Below are 18,722 nucleotides of genomic sequence, written 5' to 3'. Positions count from 1 at the left end.
GTTAGATGCCCATTCTTAAGTTGAGAACAGATCAGGGTATATAGGTACAGTTCCTGTTCTCAGGAAGAAAGCTTTTGTCTCTAAGAATGGGATGTAATGGAGAAATCCTGAGTTCAGTGTTACTACCTGGGTTCTTTTGTCAATTTTAGAGACTTTGGGAAAGTATTGAGACTTAAGCATGTAAGTATTTTCTTCTGTAATGGGGCCTTAGATGCTGTTTCCCAGCAGAAAGAATAATTGACTGATGCATGTCAGCAGCCATTACAATAAGTCATCCTACTTAAAATCTCCTTGCCTGAAAAGGTATTTCAGGGTTTACGTGGTAGCTTAGTATTTCAGGCCATATTTGAAATAAGTAAATTTATATGTAAATGCAGTTGGACAATTTTTTTTGAAATTTGACCATCAATCTCCCTTCAAACTATACCAAACAAACAAGAGTAAAAGAAGGAAGAGTGATAAAATCCATGGTTATTTTTGAGAAATTATAGCCAAGGTTTTTATGGTCAACATTTTGTTTCCATAAGAAAACATTTCATTTCCTAGATAATTGAGGTTAATGGGATTATGAAAATAACAAATCAAAACCTAAAACTTTGAAGTAATTCACTTTTCTATTTGTTTTGAAGCCTTGGAGTAGAACCAGTGGATAAAGATGTCATTCGTAAACCTCCACGAAACTGGAAGGACAGCATATTGACCAAAAACCTGATACTTAAAATACTTGTTTCATCTATAATCATTGTTTGTGGGACTTTGTTTGTCTTCTGGCGGGAGGTATAGTTACTTGATAAGCTCTGCCTTAATAACATGCATTCTGTATGATAGGATTCACTTTTTTTGGTGTTTTACATAGAAGCCTGGAAAGTTAAGAGAGCTCTTTGGAAAACATGATAACAAAAACATTTAAAAATAGTTTGATTTCAGGCTTTATGGGTTAATAGAATTGCTTATTCATTTATTAGACTAGTTTAAATCTGCAGAGACATACCAGTACAACAAAAATTAATATATTAAAATTTGGGGAGAAACTAGAAAATCTGAGTCCTTACTGCTATTTTATTACATCAAAAAAGAAAGTTGTTTTAATATCCAATACGTGGTTTGTGAGAAGACTTTTTACTTTATTTAAATTACAGCTATTCCTTAGTGACTTTCTTAAATGGCATATAGGAAGAATAGCCAGCTTATATGTTTTATATCTTAGACTACAGCTCTTTCATTTTAAAGCAAAGAAAATACTAACCTTTTACAAGCATGCAGTATTTGTCCATTAAATTCACCCACTGAAAATCATTCTTTTTCCTCGTGACAGCTACGAGACAATGTGATAACACCTCGAGACACAACAATGACGTTCACGTGCTTTGTATTTTTCGATATGTTCAATGCACTAAGTTCCAGATCCCAGGTAAGCTTAGGTGATCTTAGCTGGCTGATTGAATTGGTAGAATACTAATTGTAAGTAGGCAAGGATTGTGGGGTTTTAGCTGATTTTGTCACCACAGATTACAGCCCCAGATACAGATACGTCTACCCACAAACATGTCATAATGGGGATGGGGCATTTGAGACGATGATAGCCTTAACTTTGACCAGAAGATCCAAGAAAATCATAGGTGTCAGCACTTGGTGTTTTCTTCTTTCTATTCTCTTATTTTTTTTTTTTTTTAATTTTTTTTTTCAACGTTTATTTATTTTTGGGACAGAGAGAGACAGAGCATGAATGGGGGAGGGGCAGAGAGAGAGGGAGACACAGAATCGGAAACAGGCTCCAGGCTCTGAGCCATCAGCCCAGAGCCTGACGCGGGGCTCGAACTCATGGACCGCGAGATCGTGACCTGGCTGAAGTCGGATGCTTAACCGACTGCGCCACCCAGGCGCCCCTCTATTCTCTTATTATCTGTAGTTTTACGATAGGTTCGAATTAACATATCTGAGAGTATTAGACAAAACTCATGGGTTCTGTTAAGATGGTATTAGTCTCATTTAAAAAATGTTTTTAATGTTTCTTTTTGGGACAGAGAGAGAAAGACAAAGTGTGAGTGGAGGAGGGGCAGAGAGAGAGGGAGACAGAATCCTAAGCAGGCTCCGGGCTCTGAACAGTCAGCACAGAGCCCTCGGGGCTTGAACCATGAGCTAGCTGTAAGGTCATGACCTGAGCCAAAGTCAGATGCTTAGCCGACTGAGCCATCCAGGCACCCTGGTATTAGTCTCATTTTAGAAGAAAGTGTTGTTAGAAGTACAAGAACAATTTTGTGTATATTAATGTTTTCCCATTACTTCTGTCAGTGTGTCAGAGCTTAGGACATTTTAAATTTGATTTTCTTCCCATGTTGTATCTTTTTTTAATTTTAATTAAAAAAATTTTGTTTTACATTTATTTATTTTTGAGAAACAGTGAGACAAAGCGTGAGCAGGGGAGGGGCAGAGAGAGAAGGAGATACAGAATCTGAAGCAGGCCTCAGGCTCTGAGCTGTCCGTGGTCAGCACGGAACCTGATGCGGGGCTCGAACCCACAAACTGTGAGATCATGACCTGATCTGAAGTCAAACGCTCAACCGACTGAGCCACCCAGGTGCCCCCATTTAAAATTTTTTTTTAATGTTTATTTTATTTTTGAGAAAGAGAGACCATGCACACACACACGCGGGGGAGGGGCAGAGAGAGGGAGACACAGAATCCAAAGTAGGCTCTAGTCTCTGAGCTGTCAGCACAGAGCCTGATGCAGGGCTCGAACCCACAAACTGGGCGATCATGACCTGATCCGAGGTTGGATGTTTAACTGACTGAGCCACCCAGGGGCCCCTCTTCCCATGTTGTATGTTAAGATGTGATTGCCTTTTCTTGATTGAAGTGTTTTGATAGAAAATAATGGGCTATGGACTAGAACCCAGTAGTACTTTTGAGCATAATTGTTTTTGAAAACTGGTTCCATTTTGAGGCCTGACCATTCATTTCAATTTTAGAATACCTTATAAATCCTCAGTTACGTCTTTTACTATTTGCCATCCTGGAACTTTCCAAGTGTAATGAATTATCATTAATTTAGATTAAGTTTTGAATAAGCTACATTTTTTGTTTTCTGAAAGGCAGTTTTACATTTTTAGTACATACATAATTAGGTCTAAACTTCTAGAGGAGGTGCCTGGGTGGTTCAGTCGGTTAAGTGTCTGACCCCAATCCAGGTCATGATCTTGCAGTTTTTTTTTTTTTTTTTAATTTTTTTTTTCAACGTTTATTTATTTTTTTTTGGGACAGAGAGAAACAGAGCATGAACACGGGAGGGGCAGAGAGAGAGGGAGACACAGAATCGGAAACAGGCTCCAGGCTCTGAGCCATCAGCCCAGAGCCTGATGCGGGGCTCGAACTCCCAGACCGCGAGATCGTGACCTGGCTGAGGTCGGACGCTTAACCGACTGCGCCACCCAGGCGCCCCTGATCTTGCAGTTTGAGGGTCTGAGCCCCGCATCGGGCTCTGTGCTGACAGCTCAGAGCCTGGAGCCTGCTTTGGATTCTGTGTCTCCCTCTCTCTCTGCCCTCCCCTGCTTGCACTCTGTCTCTCTTTCTCTTAAGAGCAAATAAACATTAAAAAAAAAAAAAAAAAAAAGCTTTTAGATTATCTACCTTAATGGATAGAAATGGTTTTTGTTGTGATGAGCACTGGGTGTTGTCTGTAAGTGGTGAATCAGTGAATTCTACTCCTGAAACCAATATTGCACTGTATGTTAATGAAATAAAATTTAAATAAATTAATTTAAAAAATGATTTATCAAAGTAATCATACAAATAAAGTTTCTTATATTGTGGAATGCTAAAGTTTCTTTTCTTTCTATGGTCTTGCTGTTAATCTTCAGTCTTTTAGAGAAAACTCTTCCATGATAAAGAGAAGCATCTTTTTTTTTTTTTTTTTAATGTGTGTATGTGTGAGAGGGAATCACAAGCAGGCTCTGCACTGTCTGTGCAGAGCCCGATGCAGGGTTCCATCTCCTGAACCATGAGATCAAGACCTGAAACTGGAGAGTGTTATGCTAAGTGAAATAAGTCATACAGGGAAAGACACACCAGATGTTTTCACTCCTATGTGGATCCTGAGAAACTTAACAGAAGACCACGGGGGAGGAGAAGGGGGAAAAAAAAGTAGAGATGGAGGGAGGCAAACCATAAGAGACTCTTTTTTTTTTTTTTTAATTTTTTTTTAACGTTTATTTATTTTTGAGACAGAGAGAGACAGAGCATGAACGGGGGAGGGTCAGAGAGAGGGAGACACAGAATTTGAAACAGGCTCCAGGCTCTGAGCTGTCAGCACAAAGCCCAACGCGGGGCTCAAACTCATGGACCGTGAGATCATGACCTGAGCTGAAGTCGGCCGCTCAACCGCCTGAGCCACCCAGGCGCCCCTTTAAGAGACTCTTAAAAACTAAGAATAAACTGAGGGTTGATGGGGGGTGGGAGGAAGGGGAGGGTGGGTGATAGGCATTGAGGAGGGCACCTGTTGGGATGAGCACTGGGTGTTTTATGGAAACCAATTTGATAATAAATTTCGTATAAAAATTTTTTTTAAATCCTGAAGAAAAAAAAAAAAGACCTGAGCCAAAATCAGGAGTTGGCTGCTCAACTGAGTGAGCCACCCAGGCGCTCCGAAGAGAAGCTGCTTTAATTTGTACCCTTATTCCATCTGAATTATTCCAAAATAATAGTTAAAATTAAGAGATTTCGTGCTATTGCCATTGTGAAATTCAGTCCATCTTATTAATAATTGGAGATGATTGTAATAATAAAGAAGTTGTTTCAGGGACCAAGGAATAATATTTATCTCTTTGCTCTGCCAACAGACCAAGTCTGTATTTGAGATTGGACTCTGCAGTAATAAAATGTTTTGCTACGCAGTTCTTGGATCCATCATGGGACAGTTGTTAGTTATTTACTTTCCTCCACTTCAAAAAGTTTTTCAGACCGAGAGCCTAAGTATACTGGGTAAAGAAAATGTTATCTTTTTATAATTTATGTATTTTAGATGAAGTATTGTATTTTCTAATGCATTTGTTTGAATAAAAATTGCCTTTTAAAAAGTGAGATAAAAAAGTGAGAGACTTGTATTCTATTTTTTGTTCATTTAAGCAAGTTTAGGGGAGACACTTGCCTTACTCTAGACTTTAAAACTTTTTTGTAATTTTTTTCCTGTAATATTTTATAGATTATCAGTTGTCAGATTGTATTTGATGATTCTGAACTATAGCAAACAAAAACTTGTAATGGAGTAATTGTAGTTTATAACTTTTCAATCTTGTATGAAGAAAAATCTAGATTTAAGCTCACTGAAAACCAGATTGCTCTTCTTTAAAGTTAGTTTCAATAATTAAACGAATATTTCACTATTCTTACTTGCTAATTCATTATTTACAAAATAACAGTCTGACCCTGAAAGGAGATTTTAATCAGATCGTATGGAAGATAGGCATTATTCTTTCACATACTATGTATTAAACGTATAGGATACAGTGTATTTAAAAATAAATCTTCCTATGTAAGTGTGAGGGCTGATGTATTTTAAAGTTAATTTGGGTATTTATGAAAATAAGTTCTGAAGTCTCACTGTGTTGCATGCTATAAGTTACAATTTACCTTAAAGTTGAACTGGCTTTTAGTATTTTAATTTCATATTTACACTGTTCCTCTTAAAAAAAAAAGTGGAGTCTTAAGGAGATAGCTGCAGTTTTTCAAGCAATGAATAAGAATGAGATAATGTGGATACTACTGTAAAGACATGATCTTTAAATGATGAGTAGAATTCTAGGGTCTCAAATGGAATAGATAGAAATTTCTAAGTAATCTTGATATAGGCATTTTTCAGTCAAATCAGTTCCCACTGCTTGAACAGCCTTTTAAAAAGGCTGTATAAGGTCTATTAAATAGAAAAGGCCTCTTGTAGTTACAGGTTATGGTTATGAGGTTATGGTTCTGGGAAAGTAGTCCGAGGACTTGGGTTCTAGCTCTGGCTGCTGCCTTTTCTAGCTATATAACTTGGGATTAATACGTTTTGGGCCTTACTTTCCTCAATTTTAAACTGAGGCTGATTGTATGTACCCCGTGGAATGCTGTGAGACAGTGTATTTTAAAAAGTTCTGGTAAAATGCTGGAAAAATGTAAGCTATTACACTTTGCAACTGTGTTTCAAAGAATTGTAAGATGCACCTTATTTTCTCTTGCAGATCTGCTGTTTCTTTTGGGTCTCACCTCGTCAGTATGCATAGTAGCCGAAATTATAAAGAAGGTGGAAAGGAGCAGGGAAAAGATCCAGAAGCATGTTAGTTCGACATCGTCGTCTTTTCTTGAAGTATGATGCATATTGCATTCTTTTATTTGCAAACTAGGAATTGCAGTCTGAGGATCATTTAGAAGGGCAAGTTCCAGAGGATAATGAAGATTTGAGAACTTTTTAACTTTCCATTGACTAAAAATGAGTGTTATGTTAAAGACTTGATTTGAGACTTTAACCTGCTGGCAGTCCCAAATGAAATTATGCAACTTTGATAACATATTTCTTGATTTAAATTGGCTTTTGCAATTGAGTGGAACTTTATAAAGCATATGGGCAGTTATTTAATTAAAAAAAAAAAAAAAAAAAGACAAAACCTGAACCACCTTCTGCACTTAAAGAGGTCTAACAATACACTATCTATCTTAGATAGATACAAATTTTTTTTAATTTTTAAATATTGTACTATTTATGGTGGTGGGGCTTTCTTACTAATACACAAATAAATTTAGTCATTTCAAAGGCATTCTTTTGGTTTAGAAGTTGATTCCCAGGAGTGCCATATTTCAGCTACTGTATTTCCTTTTTCCTGCAATGTAAGCAGCACAGATACCTTGTGTTACCAGTTTTGTATCACGTTTTTTGCACAGGATGTGACCACTGTCAGATCACTGTTCTTTTCTTTCTTTTTGTGATTGAAAAGCCTATACTGCAATTTGAAGTAAATGTTTGCTTTTCTTAGTAAGTGTAAATGGTTGCTTTTGTTTTGTTTTGTTTTGTTTTAAGTTACGAGTCTTTGGTCTAGCAAAATTACTACAGGGTTATCAAGTGGCATTCTAGGTAGAGTAGCTTTGTCTATAATTAACACTTAGTTATAGAATCAAAAGTATTTAATAGTGATGGGGCTGAAATTTATAACAGATTATATTAACATGTTATGCCTCTTTTTTGAGTTAAATATAAATATGCACTTTGTCAAGTATCATTTTGTCATCCCTTAAATATAAATCCAAGTACCTCACATGAATAACTGGATTTTATTTTTCTTAACGTCTTTTTATGTATGTTTTTAAGAATTTTTCTTAGGAAATATAGAGTGCTATACTTCAAAGAGTCCTAAACTCAAATAGATGGTTCATGAACCAGGGTTTGTGTGGAAGATTCTGTGCTGCCTTGCTCTTCGTGAATCTGCATCTTTTTTGGCTTAGATTGCAGCACTGCCCTGAGCCTGTCCCTTTTCGTACTTCTATCATTTGTTCTCTCCCTGCCTTCTGTTTCACTGGGCATGCTGAAGAAATAGTTGGACTTACTCTTGAAATGCCATCGGTTTTTATACTAGCTTGATGAAGTGTAGGTAATTTTTTTTAGTGTGTTGTGGCAAATATGGGCAGAAATTCAAAATTTGAAGTCCATTTTCCTGTTGAATATTTCTCTCTGAAACAGAAATGGGTTTCAAATTCTTACATGTTTAATTCTTGAAATTAGTTTTGTATTTTATAATTATTGTCCATTTTTTAAACTGTCAGGATAAACCACTCTCCAGTTTTTATCACCAATATTAACCTGCCAGTGTTAGCACTGAAATATTGTTGTTAATGACAGGGAAAATATTGGTTCTTTGAGTTATAATTGAAACAGTTGAGTATAAGGAGCTGAGATGTCTTCAATTTATTCTACTTTATTCTTTAAGGCTCAATAGTCAAGTGTATATTTTTCTCATCAGATAGAACATAGAAGCCATTGTCTAGTCAACTTTATCTTTAGTGACGTGGTCTCATACCTAAATTTTGTATGACTTTTTTTGGCTGTTACAAAGACTTGAAATATGTTAAGTGCATATCAATCTTTTGCTTTCCATTTTAGGTTCAGAGTATGACTTGTATGAAATAAATGTGCCTATCTTTTCATTTGGTTTTTAAACCACAAGGAAAAAATTATTTCTTTTCTTAAGTTACTGACCTTCCAGTCGGGGCTGTTAACATTAAAATCTTAGGGATGTTGAAGATACAGAAATTAGGCACTACTCATAGTGCGTAGAATCTGTGATTTAAAAAGAAGTGAAATGTACAGTACAGATATACTACGTCCAGGTTTCAATTTTCCATAGTATGACAACAAATTAGAATATTTGTATATATATCTTCCATAATATATCATCAAATTAGCATTGCTTATTTAAATGTACTAGTATCTAAATTTAAAATTTTTACCCCATTTCCTAGCCCTAGGACTTCCTAGAGCCCTTAATAATACTAACCTATTTGATTTTTTTTTTCCTGTAAGACTACCTCATGGAGTCATTTGATCCCAAGTGATTACACATCTGGGAAGAAAAGAAAGGAACTTGAAATAATTCACCAATTAGTTAGATAATTCCCCACTACAAAGAAACAAGGCTTACAATGTTCTCTAGTATTTGTACTGGGCATAGCATGACCTAGAGATGAAATCAGGCAACCTAAACCCCCTCCCCCCACCCTGCCTTCAGGATACAGGCTTTATTTAATAGTAACCACACTCAGAAAGCATAAACACATTTTGTTTACGTTATAAAAGGGTACATCTTTCACATTGGTAGTCTTTCTGAAATCACTTTAAATTTTGATCTCTTTTATATAGAACATAAGTAAAATGAGTCTTGGCCATACTCCAAATAGTTTCTCAGTGAAAGGAATTGGTGGCAAACCATAAATACCGTATCTGAGAACCTTAATTAACTTTACCTTACTTACTGCCTTTGTCACTGGGCAGTTCATTTGCATTTGACTTCCACATATGACTCATGCAAAAACTTGGATGGATGAATTGTCATTTTAGTAAACTTTTACTTAGTACCCAGAGTGTGCTAAGAATAAAAAGGTGATGGCATCCCTGCCCTTTAAGAGCTCATGGACATGGTTAGCAGGGTATATAACTGTTAACAAGCTATTTCATGAAAGTTAGTAATGGTCTTTGCACATTTATTTTGTTTTGTTTTATTATATTTTATTGTATTTTATTTTTTAAAATATTTTTTAAGGTCTATTTTTGAGAGAGAGAGAGAGAGAGCGAGCGAGCACGAGTGGGGGAAGGGGCAGAGGGAGAGGGAGACACAGAATCTGAAGCAGGCTCCAGGCTCCCAGCTGTCAGCACAGAGCCCTATGCGGGGCTCAAACCCACGAACCGTGAGATCATGACCTGAGCCAAAGTCAGATGCTTAACCGACAGAGCCACCCAGGTGCCCCTTTGCACATTTATTTTAAAAATACACATGCATTAAGGTGAACCCAGCACACATTTTACTGGAAGTTTCCCTTGACATTGGCATTTGGAAATCTTTGAAATGCCTTTTTAGACTAAGATGCAGTCCAGACAGCTGATTTGCATACTAAAACAGAGTGGGTAAATATTAATCCTAACTGGTATGTGACTGGACAAGCAGATTATCCCCATCATTAAGCTTCCTTGAGGTCAGTTAGAATTTGGTATGAAGATTAACTCTTGTTGGACAACCTTATTTTTGGTTTTGGTTTTCAGAGTTGGTTGTTGATAATGGATAATGGCTAACCAGTCCTTGATATTAATGTAGATATAATAGGCTGCAAATATTGTTACAGGTTTAGATTTATAAAGAAATAAGAGGTAGTATCTTGCCTTTGGGGAGTTCTCAGTCTTAACCCTGGAGAGCAATATGAGATACATTCAGCACAGTGGTAAATGCTGAAATGTTACAGTAGTCAAAGGAGATAAACAACTTCATGGGAAGATGTTGTCAAAGAAATTTCCTAGAACTAGTAGCATCTGAATCAAACCTTAAAAAATTAGGAATCTCTAGCTTAGAAGCAGCAGAATATTATAATCAAGTGCACAGCCTCTACAGAGGTGTTGGCTGGGGTGGGCGGATGTGGTGCTGGAAGGAACAGGTGAAAACTACAAGGATTTTGGGCCTTTTAAGGCAGGAGGTATATAATGTAAGGGGTTGGACAGATAGGAGCCTAGTGGTGAAGGTAAAGACATATTAGACTGGTAGCAAGTTGAAGTATGATGTGAGTTTGGATTTTTGTCTTGTAATACACTCTTGGAAGCGTAGAGGGTGGATTGTAAAGACAAAATAGGGAGACTGCTGAAGAGAATTGTAGACGCTTAAGTGGTAGAGGGACTGATTGAGCTGTGGCAGTCAGTATGGAAAGAAAGGCATGGCATTTCTATCTTCTAAGAGAGAGCATTGACATGGGAGAAAAGAAAAATGTGGAAAATACCTGTTTCGTGCTTTCTGGCTTGGAAGGTAGAGCTGTTGGAGAATTACTGAAGCTGAGCAGCCTTTAATGGGACACAGGTCAATTTGAAATGGAAGTTTCTGCTGTCCTTATTTCCCAGTAGACATGTTAGATGAGGTTTTAGCCCAGAATGATTTAAAGCCACAGCTGACTAGGGCACCTGGCTGGCTTAGTCATTTGAGTGTCCAGCTCTAGATTTTGGCTTAGGTCATGATTCCAGGGTCATAGGATTGAGGCCCTTGTCGGACTCTGTGCTGAGCATGGAGCCTGCTTAATATTCTCTCTGTCTCCGTCTCCCCCTCCCCCTCCCTCCCTCTCCCCCTCCCCCTCCCTCCCTTTCTCTCTCTCCCCCCTCCCTCCCTCTGCTCCTCTCCCCCACTTCCACTCTTTCTAAAATAAAAAGTAAAAGAAAAACTTAAAAAAATAAAAGCCATGGCTGACCAAGTATAATGTAGGAAAATCATTTCTTGTTACAGGCATTATCTTTTCTTTTGCTAAAAGTAAAGCAATAAATGAATGTAAACTTGGCTTTGACAGAATAAACTTTTTTGAAAATAGTTTTTTTAGTATAGTTATTATGTAGGACTCAGCAAACATAAATTTAAAGTGCTGGGGGAAAGATAACATTTTAGCTTTGTTACAGAGCTTTCAAAACGAATCTGTTATTATTAAGATTACTGACAGGAAGGCACCCATCTGAATTATTGGGAGCACATCTTTTTAATAGTTGCAGTATAAGACACTCTCTTAAGAGGTGAGAGAATATACAGCAAAGAACTGCATAGCTTAGATTGAAGTTTGCTGTTTGTGGATTCACTAAGTGAATTGCATTAACATTAGTTATTAGCTGCTTGCCCCTAACGATTTGTGGTGGAAGAATAGAAAACAGTGTTTTGTTTTGTTTTTTCTTTTCCATTTTAGTCATAATTCTTCCTTGGATCTTTCTAGTCTCCTGCCTCACACAGTGTTCTAACACAATCTACTTACTGATCTTTTGGGACAGTATTCCTTCAACTTAAGAACCTTTTTCCTCTGCCTCAATTTTGAGAATTAGAATTTCTACCTGTTCTTCAAAGCCCAGCTGAAGAGCCCGCCATCCTGGCCTTTATAGATTACTCTAAAGATATGTGTGTGGGGGGTGGGGGGCAGTTTCTTGTAAATACTATTAAGAATAAATCCATCCATAAGATTGGGCATAAAATTGTTGGATTTTATTTTTTAGAAAGCATTAAAAATTCAAGTCCAAGCCTCTAGATTGATAAATCTAGACAGAAATTTGATATAATCTTCCTCCTCATTCAAAGTAAGTTTAAGTGGTGAAGTTTGGGGAGGAAAATAAAAAAGGATTTGAGCCATTAGTTTTGATCTTTATAAATTCTTTTCTGATCTAAACCTGGTAGTGCTCCTGAGTATTTGCGAGTGTGGTACCTGCCTGCATTTGTACAGCTGCCCCAGGTAGACAGTGTTTCATGTGCAGATCACTGAACACACCTGACCTTGCTGTTTCTTTCCCTTTTGGTTGGAATCTAGCCAAATTGACAAATATTCTGGGCAAAGGACCACATTTCTGTGCTGGTCCCATGGCTGTTAGACCTGGCAGAACTGCCTTTCGTATCAAAATCAGGATTGCCCCATCACCATTATTTCTTCAGCAATAATTGAATTGTTCTAACCCTTTGGGTAGAAACCGTATCTCACAGTCTTAACAGCACATAGTGCCAGAAATTGGTCGAGTGGTTCTGCATGAGCCTGGAGGTCCATTTTGGGTTCCAAGTATTTCTAGCTTTTAACTGTAAACAAAGTGTGCTTTTTTTTTTTTTTTTTAATACAGTGCTTTTTTAAAAAATACTAATCTACTCAACTACATTAAAAACAATTTTCTATTAAGGCCTTCCTATGATAAGTATGCCGAAGTGCTTGTTAGTTGAATAGTAACAATTTGGTGCCATCTTATGGTCATAAAGAAAATACTGTAATGCTTTGACCATTTGTTCTTTTTCATTAAGTCTGCATTTTAAAAGCACAATATGAAACAACTTATGTGAGTCTGCCAAAATATTATCTTTGAAGCTATTTATACAGACCCCAACCAAATAGATGATTGTAAAAAATGTTTGCTTGATAGGAAAGCATGACAAACTTTATATTTAAGCATTATTAGATCAATTGTAGGGAGTTATAATTGAATATATTTTCATGTTTCTCATATTCATCAATATGGTTATATAATAGGATTGCCTTAGAATTTATGACTGTCTTTATATAGGGAGCAGGTCTGGATGGCCCATGAATTAGCCAGTGTGTTACAAATTAGGGAAACAGTTTATTTTAATCTTTGCCTAAGTCACCCACATGGGCTGTTGATTTAGTTTGGAGTTGACAAACTAAACCAGTCTGCTGTTGGATTTGTAAATAAAGATTTATTGGAACACAGTTATATACATTCATTTATGCATTATTTATCACTGCTTCATGCTACAACAGAAGTGAGTAGTTGTAACAGAGACCATATGGCTCACTAAACCTAGAGTATTTACTTTCCGGCCCTTTATAGAAAAAGGCTGCCTATTCATATAGATATTCAAAAAGAGGCAAATAGGCCTATGCACTGCATTCATTGGACTAGCAAGGAAGTGGCGTCAATTTTCTCTACCTTCTAACCTCTAACAGGATATTATCTCTGGGATGGATGAACTTGATAGCAAATTTGATGTTACTGACTCCTCTGAGTCTCCATCAAGGCTCCTATGTGGAGGAAGTCAGAGTCTTAGTCTGTTCTCAGAACATCATCATCAACAGGGAGGATGTGCCCACTGTAATCAGTCCCACCTCAGCACCAAGGCTCCTTGTTCTTATGATGATTGGGTAGAAAGTTCTGATCTGTTGTCCCATCTGAGTTGTGCTCTTCATCACACACACAAGTGGGGACTTCCTTCTCATTGGTTGTTTCTTCCTAACACATACACAGAAACAAGCTTAATTTGAGTAGACTTTTGTATATCATCCTGCTAGGGAAGACGAATTTTATTAATGGTAGAAACCAAAATACCCTTGTCAGCGCAGTATTAGAGGAAAATGCACACTCTCATTTTCTTAGAACAGAACGTTCCAAACCAAAATATATTTGCATAGTATTTATCATATTTTGAAGGTAAAATTATAATATTTCTTAGTGGATTCCTCTGAAAGGTCAGACTTACCACTTTATGAAATAGATTATGGTTATTATAATAGGGTCAGTTTCTTTAGTTCGTCTTTTAAAACACAGTTCATACATCTTATACCTTGAAGGGCTACAGTACTTTGTGATTGGAAACTTAGGTTTGTGGACATCACCATTCTCAGATTTCAACAACAAAGGCTCCCACCCCACCCCCATTTTTACCTCTTGTTTTCCATAGTTTCTTGGGACAAGATAAGGCAACGTCAGAATCTTGTTCTCTTTTTTTTTTTTTTTTAATGTTTTTATTTATTTTTGAGACAGAGAGAGAGCATGAGCAGGGGAGGGGCAGAGAAAGAGGTAGACACAGAATCTAAAGCAGGCTCCAGGATCTGAGCTGTCAACACAGAGCCTAATGCGAGGCTCGAACTCATGGACTGTGAGATCATGACCTGAGCTGAAGTTGGATGCTTAACCGACTGAGCCACCTAGGCGCCCCCAGAATCTTGCTCTCTTGATGCCATCCTTCCTAGAGGCATCAACTACTGCCTCTCTCTGATCATAAAATAGCACAACATATTCACTGGGGGTGTTTTTACATAGAGGAGGAGGAAAATAGTTTATAATCTCAACACCCAAAGACTTTAACGTAGGCTTCAGACATAGATCCAGCTGCCCAGCAGATGTTTTCACTTAAGCGCCTAAAACTTAACATATCCACAACAGCACCCCTGGCTCCCTAATTCCCAACTACATCTCATCCTACACAAATGAATCACAACTGGATAGGAAATAGGAAAACAGAGAGGTTCCTGCCAGTATTTTATGAAGGCACAAAAATGTTGTATAACCATAGCAATTTTAGCATAATAATTTTACCATATAATTTATAGCATTTCTCATTGACACATTTATTTATTTTTTATTTTTATTAAAAAAAATTTTTTTAAGGTTTTTAAATTTATTTTTGAGACAGAGAGAGACAGAGCATGATCAGGGGAGGAGCAGAGAGAGAGCGAGACACAGAAACTGAAGCAGGCTTCAGGCTCTGAGCTGTCAGCACAGAGCTCAAAGTGAGGCTCGAACCCACCAACTGCGAGATCATGACCTGAGCCGAAGTTGGACTCCCAACCAACTGAGCCACCCAGGCACCCCTCATTGATACATTTATAAACACCGTTTTTTCAGAGTGATGTTAGTAAGTATTCACTCAAAAAAGCTCCCACATCAGAGCAAGTTCTTCTAAAGGTAGATTAATCCACATATAACCCCTCCGTATCATTGAATATAGTTTATTATTCTGTATCCATGTTAGCAAGCATTGAGACACTGGAAAGGAGACTTTCTGTTTTCCCTATCAACATCCTTTGATTTATCCCCCCATAATGTGTAACACACATGAATCAGACAGAAGTTATGGGGAGGGTAATGCCCAGATCGACATATAGCAGTTTGCCTGGAAGAAACAGCACCTCAGTTCATCCTCCAAAAAGCAGCAATTATATGAAAAAACACAGTGGAAAAGATTTCCTAATCTTGTATGCTAGATCACATTGGCTTAATTTTTTCACAGTCAAATGTTTCAGTCTTCTAAATTATCAAAATTCCAATATTAATACATTCTGATCAGTTTTTTGTTTTTTGTTTTTTTTACAAAAATATTCCTAGGTGTTTCCTGATTCTGACGACAGTGAATTATATTGTACAAAGAAATCTCCCAAGTGTCTCCAAAGTCATAATGAGAAAATTATTTGTTAAAATATGTATATGTGTATATGTATGTGTGTATACATATATGTACACATATAAATATTGAGAAAATGATTTATCTGTTTTAACCAGATATCTAAAATGTTATCAAGACTAGGTAGGAATAAAAGTGATGCATGTGTATTCTAACACATTCCTGTGAAGTTTGATTTTTCTTTCTGAAAACTAGATCCTATGAAACAAGCTAGAAATTCTTTTCCATGTATTACCTCATTCATCTATTTTCCCCTCTTAACAGACTGATACATGGCCTGGTGCAGTCATGCCTCTGAATTTTAAAACATTCTTCCGGGGCGCCTGGGTGGCGCAGTCGGTTAAGCGTCTGACTTCAGCCAGGTCACGATCTCGCGGTCCGTGAGTTCGAGCCCCGCATCGGGCTCTGGGCTGATGGCTCAGAGCCTGGAGCCTGTTTCCGATTCTGTGTCTCCCTCTCTCTCTGCCCCTCCCCCGTTCATGCTCTGTCTCTCTCTGTCCCAAAAATAAATAAACGTTGAAAAAAAAAAAAAATTAAAAAAATAAATAAATAAAAAAAAAAACATTCTTCCTCAGCATGAGGTCCTCATCTTAGAATTTTTATAGTTGAATGAACTTGAATTTTAGCATATTTCAGACCTGGAGAGAAATGCCAAAGCAGCTTACCGTTTTATTCAGAAAGCTGTTGCTGAAAGTGGGGAGGCATCTTTTTAATAATCTTTATAAAATAAATAGTATTTAATTATAAGTAGATACAAGGTGCAGAATCATTTTCAGCTGTCTTGACTGAAATGCATCAATGTAAGACATGCAGTAAATACCAAGTACCCTATGTCCACCTCACTAAAAATACAAGGTCACTATATTTGGAGTCAGATACTAAAAGGACAGAGTTTGTCCTTTTAGGGAAGTGAAATTGCTTCTCTTGGTCTTGGAGGTGACTGCTTTCCAGGGGCTCCTCTGGGTTCATGGTGTGCCAGCCAGCCAAGTACCATGTACTAGGGAGTGGTGGTACCCAGTGAAGTCTGGAAATCTCACTGAGAGGGGGAAACTGACTTTGGCCTCCTTAGGATTATGGGGTAAGGCATATCTGCTATTCATTTTTTCCTGTCTTTACACATAGTTTTAAAACCGAGTATATTTCAAATTCGGTTTCAAAAACAATATAGAAAATTCCTCGATAGCAAGAAAAAAGCGCAGGAAGGGCACAAATACCCATAGGGATCGTTGTTCCTCTGGTCTTTCCCCCCTGTTTTCTGAGGTTGAGTGAGCTTGGCTGCTTATTCACATTCTCTTGGCACTTCTCTTTTTAGTTTGGCTTCAGCCTGACATCTCTGCTGAAGTTGCTGTTTTCACGTTCTTGCCCTTCTCACCATATTTGATAGTGGTGACCTCCTTGCCTCTGCAGAATTTCTGCCATTATCTCTGGCAGCCATTGGTCTCATGGTGGTGATCTTTCTGCTCAGCCCTCTCTCACTCCTGCCCAGAGCCCTTGCTTTGCTGTTGGTTTTCTTGTGTGGATGTAACAATAATGGCTATCATTTACTACTGTTGTTAGTGTCAGGCACTGTGCTTAGTAATTTAAAAGTACATGTCATTTTATCTTTATGTGACACTTGAAAGTATTCTGATCCCCATTTTATAGATAGGGTAACTGAGGCATAGTTCTTCATTTATTTTATGCACAGAGGAAGAAAAGATAATTCCAAGATCTTTCTAGCTATAAAGGTCTTTATCTTCTAAAATTATAATTAATTTGAATTACAAATACAAACTTAAATCTTAAAATTAATTTGAATTTTTTGTCATGATCAATCATGAAATGCCTTTAGGGTTTATATTTACAAGATACATACATTAAACTTTCTAGGTCTAGGTATCTTAAAAAGGGGTTGTACCAATAAAGTTCAAGTATAATTTTATCACAACTAGACACAGAACATGGTTATATTATAGTGTTTTTCTTCCAACTTTACTCCTAAGATTTACTCATTTAAAAAAGCTGTCCAGAGTTCCTTTCATACTTAAACTGGTAACTGAAGACTTAATTTCCAAAGCCTCGGGTGAGCTTTGATTAGCTAGAATTGAATCAGAAAGAGCAAGACCTAAAGACATAATTAAAAACAGGGAACAAATTTTCCAAGTGGAATGTGGAATGTATAACATTCTGCTTCTACAGAGGTGTTTCCATTGCCCCTGCGTCTCCTCTGAATTACATCCCTGTCTCTTAAAGCCAAGCTCAGAAGCCAAAGCTGAGAATCTTGTGACTTAACCTCTCCTCATCCTGGTGACTCCTGTCTCTTTATCGCAGCATTTAGTTTCACTTTGCCATTTTGTAGTTGACAGATTGCTTCATAAAATGTTCTTGTTATTTCATTGTATGTTGTCTCACCAAACAGCTTGCACAAGCATGACTTTGAGGATCAGGTTCTATATCGTATTTCTTTGGTAAACCCCTGAGATACCCTGTGGAATGCTTATGACCTCTCATTTCATACATCCAAGATAAGATATATAATGGGGTGGGGTAATGCCTTAATTCCAGAGAGTAAGAGTCGATGGACATTATTACATTTTAACTCCTTTACTGGAAGGCTGGGTGGATAATTTTAAGTAAATGGCCCTGATTATAATGGCTAGAGAAGGGAACCTGACCTCTTAGGTCTACTGAAGGAGGGCCCCTTTGCTTGAAAAACTCCTTTTAATGAAAGAAAAAGATGAATGATAGAATTAAGTTGACTTGTAATTAAACTCTGTAGCCTATACACTGTTCGGTTGGGTACCTATCAAACCATTTATTTGCCAAAGTGGAGGTAGAAATAGTCTTTCATGCAAGGTTGGTTGTTTGCAAAGGCAGGGTTGATGATAAAGCCAGGAAATAGGACATTCATACTGGTCTAACTTCCAGATTGGCCCCCAACTGCAGGAATCAAGAAAAAGAATTTTGATACAACAAAGGACTTAATATGCTTGTAATTAGATGTGCCTAGATCTAGTTGTTGGAAAAACATGTATCAATAATAGAGCATATGACTGCTTTTTTGATTATTCTGTGAAGAATCAGCTCTTTAGAGACATAAAAACCACCTTAGTACAGAGCCCCATGCACTCCTCCTAAAATAAACAAAAAATTTATTTCAAGAACTCTTTATTTGAAACAGAAGCCAATCTTTAGGGCTGAAAACTTTAGGAACAAATAAGACTGTGTTTTTGTCTTTTATAAATGGCTAAAGCCAGCAAACACTTGGAAAGTGTGTATAGAACACTGGCTGATGCTAGGCGTACTCCTCTAAGAGTATGGTTC

General features: G+C 37.3%; 1 protein-coding gene across 2 annotated transcripts in view; it reads left to right on the top strand.

Annotated features, from left to right (window-relative positions):
- The window catches only part of ATP2C1 (ATPase secretory pathway Ca2+ transporting 1), a 173,516-nt gene that overhangs the window by 150,880 nt on the left and 3,914 nt on the right, over positions 1-18,722 (top strand). Inside the window, exons 24-27 of one of the 2 annotated variants that reach the window (XM_019810711.3) lie at positions 630-777; positions 1,316-1,411; positions 4,836-4,977; positions 6,213-6,307. In XM_019810711.3, coding sequence (XP_019666270.1) covers positions 630-777; positions 1,316-1,411; positions 4,836-4,977; positions 6,213-6,307 — 481 coding nt within the window. Of the gene's footprint in view, positions 1-629; positions 778-1,315; positions 1,412-4,835; positions 4,978-6,212; positions 6,338-18,722 lie in introns of both variants that reach the window. The other variant, XM_011286227.4, reaches the window with a different exon arrangement.

This window comes from Felis catus, chromosome C2 (assembly GCF_018350175.1).
Source record: "Felis catus isolate Fca126 chromosome C2, F.catus_Fca126_mat1.0, whole genome shotgun sequence".
In the NCBI taxonomy this organism is placed as follows: domain Eukaryota; kingdom Metazoa; phylum Chordata; class Mammalia; order Carnivora; family Felidae; genus Felis; species Felis catus.
This window is presented reverse-complemented; position numbering and strand designations above follow the sequence as displayed.